Below are 9,002 nucleotides of genomic sequence, written 5' to 3' on the forward strand. Positions count from 1 at the left end.
GGTCCTCAGGGCCCTCCTGTGGGGCTCTGGCTCCCCTCCTCCACCCCGGCCCTGTCTTTGGATGAGATTAGGAAGGGAAGGGGATAGGAAGGCTGGTGAGTGGCAGCTGCCCCCACACTGTGTCCCTGACTACGTCAGGGGCTGTGGCCTCCGAGTGCGCTTGGTCCGGCGCGTGGGGGATGAGCCCACAAACTCGAACTGCTTCTGCCTCTCGACTTGGTTGGGGAAGGGCAGCTGGCCCTCGTAGAGACGCTTGATGAAGTGAGCCTCTCGCTGGTTCTGCCGGCTGCGGGAGGCCTGGCGGGGCCGGCCCTGCCTGGTGAAGGCCATGAACCAGCCCTCATGCCGGGCGTTCTGGAAGGCCGTGTAGTTGTTCTCCAGCACGATCTCCGTGAACACGCAGTCTTTGCTCTTCCCGCTGGGCTGCGGGGGTGGTGGGGGGGGTAGGAGGGAAAGGAAGGAGAAGAGGGATGTTTGTCACCCACCCTGTCGCGCTTATCTGCCTGATGGGCCTATTTTAGGACGGAGAGGGAGCAGCAGGGGCTGCAGCCTGAGGAGTTCTGTCTAGTGCGATGGTGTCTTGTTGTAGAGGCAAAGGTGGGAGAAAGGAACAAGCTTTGCTTGGGGTCAGATCTGAACTTAAATACAGCCTTGCCATTTGGAAGTGGTACCCCTTGAACAAGGTAGTTAGCTATGCTGGGCCTCGGTTTCCTGAGATGTGGCGTAAAGATCAAGGTACTTGTGCAGTTCTGTGCATACCCAGTAGGCACTTGTGCACAGACCCGTCCTGTCTGGGTGAATGGCATTGCTGGGTGGAGGGAAAGGAGGCATCAGTCTCTGATGAAAAGACAGGGCAAACATTTATAGATACTGACTGTGTCAACAGCCACACAGGCACCGCTTTGACGCTGCGGATAACCCTGACGCTATGCCCACTTGTATAGATGAGTAGCCTGAGGCTTGGAAAAAATCAGCAAATATTTGGTGAGAACAACCAGAATCAGGAGCCAAGGACTGACCGATGCCAAAGGAGATGGACTTCTCCCTTGCACCCCAGTGCCAGACCCACCACTGTAGAGTAGACCACTACACTAGTAGGTGGTTACACTAGTAGGTGGTTACACTAGTTGGTGGTTACACTAGTTGGTGGTTACACTAGCAGGCGGTTCGTGTGCATCTTGCTGTTGGAGTCTGTGGAGCCCACTGACCTTGGGGGAGCTTCGGGCCCTGATGAATGCTCCGTCTCAACCCTGATTAGCATTGAGCCCTCAACACAGGGGCTGCATCATCATGCAGGTGCTGAAATTCTTACTCATCGATGCTGGGAAATACCCGATAAATCTGAGCCGAGGATCCCGTGGGTTAGTGTCCTCAGGGCGCTTGAAGACCCAGAGGGGCTCATGAAAATGGGGAGAGCAGAGAGTGGCAGAGTGGTGGGTGGGTGAGAGCAGAAGAGTCATGGTCCTGGGTCCACCCCCGCAGAGGAGAGTGGGGTGCAGTTGGGCCCTAGGTGCCCCACCCCGGAGGAACAAATCAAGCAGCTGCTCGTATTCCGGGCCTCACCTTCCCGATGAGCTTGCCCTTCTTGTTCATGCAGATGTACTTCTCGCTCTCAGCCCCCTTGATGCGTACCCGGCTCCCAAACGTGTCTGTCTCCACTATAAGCTTGGCTGTGATTGGGGAGGGAGGGAGAGACCTCTGTCCATGAGGGTTGCCAGCCGAGGGTGTAGCTGGGGACCCGCCAACCAACCTGACCTCCGCTGAACTTGGGTTCGGGACCATGGGGAGGCCCTTGGGGACCCTCCTCCAAGAGGCTTCTCCCTGCTCTCCTGTGGCCTCCGCTCTGACATGGGATCTGGGGATGGACTAAGCGAGGCTGGCCAGGGGTGTGAGTGGCCTCCGGTGAGGGCTGGGTCTCACCAAACTTGTTGCCATCCTCAGCAGTGGCGGAGATGCGACGCCCGGTGACCTGCACGTGCTTGCCGCTGGTCCGGCTGTACAGCTGGTACTCGCGGATCTGCCGCCGGCTCAGCTGGTCGGTCATGGCGCCCTGGTCCCTCACATACTGGTTAAAATTAGGAGACGGGTGATTCTCCCCCTTTGCGGTTACCAAGGGAAAAATAGTGTCAATTTGCTTTGGGCGACACCACCACCGGTCCATCCAAGGGGAGAGGGGTGCAGAGGTGAGTGTGGTGGGGGCAGGCCATTTGTCCTGGGAAGCAGAGGTGCGGGGTGAAGGGGGCATATGGCCATGACCTTGTCAGGCCAGTGGGTGAGCCAGTCATGACCTCTTGGCTCCCTGTCCAGCCTAGAGCAGAAAACTGGTGGCTGCCCAGGCTTGGGGGACATGTGATGGTCCAGTGCAGACTTGGAATCAGGGCTCTGGGAGCTGGAAGGACCCCTCAAAATTCTGGTATCTGATCCCCACATTCTATGCAGGAGGTGCACAGGGTGACACAACCGATTAGAGACGGAACCCGTCCTGCCTCTAGCACTGGAGCTTGGAACTCTAGGGTCGTGGCTCTGTTAGCCAGGACAACCAGCTTTCATTCCATTCTTCTCACTGGCCTCGAAGGAGCCCACCCCCAGCACATGCACAGACAACAGCTGGTCTGTTAGGGTCACGGGAGAACTCTAAGGGGTCTTCTGTTCAGACTCCAGCACGCCTGTGCGCATTTCTTTGCAGTACTAACCGTAGAATCCTGAGTTACATATGCCCTGCTGCCCTGCCTCTCCCCCTGGGTCCTCGGGGCCAGGCGCCTTCCAGCGTTCCTCCCTCCTCTGAGGGCGGTGCCTCCTTAGCAGAGGGAGGTGAAGGTAGCAGCAGAGGTGCTATCAGCAGTGGCCTGAGGGCTGCTCCTGTGAGGCCGCCTGCCTGTGCCACAATGTAACAGAGGCTCTCAGCCAGCCAGGGCCCATGCTGCCACCCACCCACTTCCACCCACGCACCATGGCGCATAAAGGCAGGACAAGTACCTTGTCCAGGCGGAACTCTCCTTACCCATCTGCAACACTAGCAGGAGACCACTTCCTGCCCCTTCTCTCCATCAAGGTGCCACCTGGATGCCATTTCCCAGCTGCTGGCCACAACCCCAGCTCTAACACTAAGATATTTCTCTCTTCACTTGGCCCCGTGGCCTGTGCTGGGACAGCCTTTCCCCGTCCCCCGTCTCTAAGTCAACCTTTATTCCAGGCCCAATTGCAAGCATCTGGACAGAGCTAGACGTGGGTCGGCATCTGTTAGGGCCACTCTCTCCGGGAGGGAGGGATGGGAAGTGTCAGCTTTGAGGGAGGGGCGGTGAGGCAGCCGCTGGAGGCTGACAGTGTAACCTGCTCGGGTTAACCCTTCGTGTGTGTTACCGCTCATTTCCAATGTCCGCTTGTTCACAGGCCAGGAGCATTTCTAGGACCCCAGACTAGGGGACCCCAACCCACCCCACACCCCGTCCTGGAAGAACCTGAGGCCCAAATTGGGGATGGGGCACCTGCCTTCCTGCCAAGAGGTGGGGTCTGGCTGGCCCAGGACCCTCGGTGGAGCCCGCCTGTCCCCAGCCCTAAGCCTCCTGGCCCAGGTTCAGGCCCTCCGCCCCTCTTGGCAGGCAGCCTTCTGGTTGTCTGTTCCAGGTCAGGAGCAGAGAGGGCCCCCCGAAGCCCCCTCCTCTCCTTGTCCCCCTTCAAGCCCTGCACAAAAGCAGCCCCACGCCCCCCCACAGCCCACAGCCCACAAGTCGCTCTCCCCGCGGGACCTTGCCTGTCCCTTTCATGTTCCCGCTGCGGGGGGACCTCCCCTTCCACTGCAGCAGACAGCTGCTTGTCAGCCAGCCCCTCAAGCATGGCTGTGGTCCGGCCTGCTGGCCCCCCCCTGAGGGGGGCGAGGGGGCACTTCAAGGGGGAAAGGACAGCTTTGCCACCTTCCCTGAGTCCTGAATGGGGCCTCAGCCAGGCCATAAACGCCAGGCCAGCCGCACCATTGTGCTAATTCCCTTTCCAGAACAGGTTGGGCCCACCCCCAGCCCCCTCCTGGCCAGGCTGGGGGGCTTTCTTCTTGCTCTCCCTGGATGTGTGAAGCAAAAGGCCTGGAACGGGGGCTTGAGCAAAAGGGGGAAGGAAAAGGGGGGGTTGTCTCTCTCTCTCTCTCTCCCACCCCCCCACTGCTTCAAAGGCAGCCCCTTTCCCTCGCCCAGAGAAAAGGCATTTACCTTCAAAAAAAGTCCCCACTGGATATGGAGAGAAGCGGCCTCTGGCCTGGGAAAGCCAAGCGATCTCCCCAGCGCGGTTCTGGGCCAGTGCATTTTAATAGCTGCACTTTTATGGAGGATCACAAAAAGGGACCAAGCCTCGCACTGGGGCTGGGGCTAGGGGGAGGTGGGCATGGGGGGGGCACTGACTGGGGTGGGGGGATTGTGGAGAAGCAAACCCTGAATCTTGTCCCAAACCACATCTTTGGGTTTGACCTCATTGCCTGTAGGTAAGGAGTCACCTGCCCTGGCCGGGCATTCTGACTGCCTGTATGACCCCCAGGAGCGCACCCCCCAGGACACCCATGTTGGTGGGAGTGGAGTCGTGAGTGGAACACACAGGTGGTTTTGCATGGAAACCTGTCCTTTCAGGTACAAGCCTCACCTGATCCATCACCTTTGCCCTCTTCTAGCCACTCCCAGCTCCATCGCTTAAGTCTGGGCTGCCCTCACACTTAGCCTTGGGGTGACTCAGGTATGGAGAGCGAGGCAGAGACCCCAGGGAAGGAGGGAGGTTCGTGGGAGGGAGGACAGATAAAAACCTTAGACAACCCCCAAATTTGCCATAGCCCCTTCCCCTAACCCCTCCAAAGACTGACACCCCCCCACCCTCCAAAATCTCAGAGCATCCTGGACCTGGGGAGGGGCCAGAACTTGCCTCTCTCCACCAAAAGGAGCCGGCCCCCTCCCCCATTGGGTGGCGTGACAGAGATGGGTTGAAGCTAGTGGGCACAAGTCGCCTACCTGAGTTTGACAGCAGAGGATCAGTACCTGCAAGCACCTGTGTGGGGACAGGAGGCAGATCCACGTGTGGGTGCTCGCAGCCAGCCCACCCCGCCCGCCGCTGTCTGTGTGGGAGTCCCGGGAAGATTAGGGCTGCCCGAGGCTGGAGATGGCACCAAAACTGCAGTCGGAGAGGCCGCGCACTTACAGAGTGAAGTTGGGCAGCAGGCGGGCGGCTCCCATCGCGGAGAGGTTCCTTGGGGCGGCTGCCCCCCTGCCCCCAAACTCAGGAGCAGATATGGGCAGTCCCCAGGGGTAGAGTCCCAGAGAAGCCAAGGTCTCTTCAAGCCACAGGTTTTCAGGGGGGAGAGGAGGAGAGAAAGGGGAGGAGGAGAGAGAAGAGAGGGGAGGAGGAGGAGGAGGGGGGAGGAGGGCGTAATTGGGAGACTGAGGTGTGAGGTGTCCACCTTCCCGGCCAGCGAGACTGCAAAGCAGCCACTGGCAGAGCTGCCAGCCTTTCCTGGGCTCCCCAAGCGCAGAGGATGAGGCTGCTGGAGCCTTCTCGACAGGAGGCTGGCCCTGAGCTCTCCCGAGTGTTCCCGACCTTCACAGACCCCAACTGGAGTGCCCCTCCTCCCCTCTGTGGGCCAGCTTCTCCTGCCCTCAGGTTTAACACCCCACTCCCTGAGGGTGAGGGCAGGTAGCACTCTGGGTTCGCTGGGTCTGGCTCAGGGGTGGGAATTCCCAGAAGCAGCCTTAAAAGGAGGAGCCTCCCTGCAGGGGGCAGGAGGTGGGCTTGGCCAGGAGCTGGGCTTCCACTGCTTCTGTCACCCCTAGCTCCCTCTATCTGCTATTGGGCCACTGGGAAAGGAGGGGTTAAGGCTGTCCAGACTGGCTGCAAATAGTGGGTGCAACAGCATGGGGGTCAGGGGTGGAGAGGAAGGACAGCTGGGACTATGGAAGACTCCCATGGAGTCCCCAAAGCTGGCCTGAGCTGGGGACAGGAGAGCTGGCTGCACTGGTGCAGGCTACTTTCCTCTGGGCCTCGGCGGCTTCCTCTGAGATGGGGACAGTAACGCCCCAGGATGTGGGAGGACCCCAAGAGATAATTGCATGTAGCAGATGTCAGAAGGCCTGTGTCCTGGGCCTCACTCATCACCCCCCTGCCCAGGGCAGCAGCCATCTCTGGAGCCTCTCAGGACCTCCTCCCCATGTCACCTAGCAGCTGCCTGGGATGAAGCGCCCACCAACCTCTTCGCATAACCTCTGGTCCCACGCTGCTCTGTACCAGGCCAGTTATTACCCCATTCTGCAGATGAGGAAACTGAGGCAAACCCAGCTAGTGAATGGTGGAACCAGGTGTCCAAAGTCCATGCTCTTTCTACTCCACAGGATTGTGTCTGGAGCCTTTCTGCTGGGTTCACACCCTCAGGGCCCAGCATAGCCCAGGACATCCCAGTAGGGGAGGTCCCTTCCGGAAGCTGTTCCTTCCCTACCAAAGGTAGGTGCTGGTAAGTGCTGGGACCTTTGAGGGAAGTCCCTCCCCCTCTAGGGAAGTGGAGCTCACACTTCAGCTTGGCTCCTTGGGGAGTCTCAGTGCCCCTGGGATGAGAAGAGAAAGGGAAATGCTGGATATGGATTTATTTACCTAAAGAGATGAGTGGGAGGGCAGACCTCTCACCTCCAGGCCTCCTTCTCACCTTCCTGAGCGAGACCAATCCACAAAGTTGTCTGCCACCCTTCCCCCGACACACAGACAAGCAGGGACACCTCTGACCTGTCTAGCTCCAGCACCTGGCTCCCAGCCCCTGCCCTCCCCCAGGAACCCACTGGGGCTGGGCCAGTTGAGCCTACACAGGCCTGGGGAGGGCAGTGTGAGTCCTCAGCCCTGCATCACTGGGGGAGTCCAGGGTTGGCCTCCAATGGAAAGAATGTCAAAATGGGAAGGGATCTGAGAGATGTCCTCATCATTCACCAATGAGGGTCTCACAGCTGGTTAGTGGCGTGAGTGTACCAGGTGCCCAGATGCCCAGTCCAGCGCTTGCTTTTCTTGGAACGTGCCCCAGCCTGTCCAGCTCTCTGCTTTTGCCCAGGAGGATCCTCCTGATAATTTCCATCGTCCCACCACTTGGGGCCCAGTTTAAACTCTGCCTCTTCCATAGAAACTTCCGCAAACTGACCTCTCAACTGCCCCCAGCTCCCAGGGAGGGTATTAAAGGCTACCTCCTCCTAACCTCCAACCTGGGGTCACAGGTAAGAGCAGAGACACACGGAGGAGACAGCTCTGGTTTGGGCTCCCGGGTAGGAGGTCTCGTGGGAGGGGCAGAAGGCCATAAGGAGAGGCAGGTGTGGGGCATCCCACCTGGGTGAAAGGCCTGAGCCTGAGCGCCTGGCTCCTATCAGTGGGCAAGGGCCTGCTGGCGTCACTGGCCAGTACCCAGCCCAGCCTGGGTTTCCATGGTAACAGATGCCAGCAGTCAAACTTGGCCTTGAGGTTCCGCCAGGGTGCTGGCGCAGGGCTTGGCAGCACATTTCACGATGTGACATCTGCTCCTTGTCCCTTCCCATTCTACACCTGCAGGCTTGGCTTTTGACTTGGCTTGCTCCTTTTCTCCCATGGAAAGGCCAGTGGTGTGCCCCCAGTGGGGAGGCAGCATGGAGGATTCCCGGCCTTGACTCTGGATTTTATCCCCATCCCCTGGTGCAGGCCATTGCAGGCTGTGTGACCTGTGGCAAATCCCCTCACTTCTCTGGTCCCAGCTTTCCAATTTATAAAAAGGAAGTCACTCCTACTGATGCCGTCAAAACTGCCATGGTGTCAACGGAGATGAAGGACACTCCCTGACCCCAAGAACGGAGGAGGGGACAGAGACCTTCTTATGTGGTCCAGCCTCAGTTTACCTAAACTTTGACTGACTTTCTGCCTTGACTAGAGGGAGCTGGTAGGAGAGAAGGGTAGGGTTCATTAACATTTATGGGGGGTGTAGGAGGTGATAAGGGAAGTGAGAAGTAGCCTGGGCTTCAGTGGTTAATCCCCACCCCCTAGTGCCAAGCTCCATGCCCCCCAACTGGGATGTCTCACGCCTGCTCCTCTTAACAGCTCAGCTGGTGCAGACACAGAGCTCACAGAGCCCACCTGCAGAACTGCCACTTGTCACCAGCTGCTTCGACTCCAGCCCAACCTTTTCCTGTTGAGGCTGAAGGAGGGGAAGGACAAAGGGCACCTCAGCAAAGCAGGCAGACCCCCATCTTTGCTATCTGAGCAGATGGAAATCAAATTAGCCGCAGTATAGCTACTGAGTGCCCTTAATGCGGAGCCATGGCTGAGCTGGAGAACTGGGGCACTTGGCTGGAGCTGGCCAAGGGAAGAAGGACTTGCAGGAATGTGTGCTTTGCTATAACCAGGCTCTGGGCGGCCCCTCCTAGGGCTCCAGTTACACAGGCATTCAGGGCTCCATTCTAACTCCTGCTCTCAGTTTACAAGACTTCTAGGGCTCGGTGCTATCTATCCCTCCCTCTCATCCACAAAGTGGTTAAAAACCAGGGGGCCAGAATACCTGGGAGTGAATCCTGGCTTCTCCACTAGCTGTGTGACCTTGGGGGCAAGTTATTTAACCTCTCTGTGCCTCACTCTCCACTTCTGAGAAATGGGGCTAATACCCACTTCAAGGCATGGTTGTGACGATTAAAGGAGTGAGTCCATGGAAGACACTTAGAGCGGTGCTCAGCTCACACTGTATTATTACTGCAATCATATCAGCCTTCTTTCTGTCCAAACCCCCAAGCTTGTTGTGCCTCAGGCCCTTTGCACTCTCTGTTCCTACTCCTAGGAATGTTCTGCCAGCTCACTTAGCTGGCAGCCCCCTTCTTATCAATTGCTTCCTCTGAGGGACCGTCTCACATCTCCTAACTAAACAGCCCTTTCCCACCCTGGAAATTAGCTGGGTTCACTTCCTTTAAAGCACTCAAAAGTAATTCACACTATATTGTTGGCTTTTGTGTTTCCACTAGGCTGTAGGCAACTTAAAAGTGAGGAATTTG

The 9,002-nt window shown here is 58.1% G+C and overlaps 1 protein-coding gene across 2 annotated transcripts; it reads right to left on the reverse strand.

Moving 5' to 3' along the window:
• Nucleotides 1-72: 72 nt before the first annotated feature.
• FGF17 (fibroblast growth factor 17) lies at nt 73-5,248 on the reverse strand. 2 transcript variants are annotated; one of them, XM_033134922.1, is made up of 5 exons: nt 5,170-5,248; nt 4,983-5,019; nt 1,921-2,065; nt 1,564-1,670; nt 73-423 (listed from the first exon to the last, which is right to left on the reverse strand). In XM_033134922.1, the coding sequence occupies exons 1-5, from the start codon at nt 5,202-5,204 to the stop codon at nt 130-132; spliced, it is 618 nt and encodes a 205-aa protein (XP_032990813.1). In that variant the 5' UTR covers nt 5,205-5,248; the 3' UTR covers nt 73-129. The 2 variants fall into 2 exon arrangements, with proteins under 2 accessions (XP_032990813.1, XP_032990812.1); XM_033134921.1 differs by having other exon boundaries at nt 1,921-2,098.
• Nucleotides 5,249-9,002: the final 3,754 nt, after the last annotated feature.

This window comes from Rhinolophus ferrumequinum, chromosome 18, assembly GCF_004115265.2.
Source record: "Rhinolophus ferrumequinum isolate MPI-CBG mRhiFer1 chromosome 18, mRhiFer1_v1.p, whole genome shotgun sequence".
NCBI lineage: Eukaryota > Metazoa > Chordata > Mammalia > Chiroptera > Rhinolophidae > Rhinolophus > Rhinolophus ferrumequinum.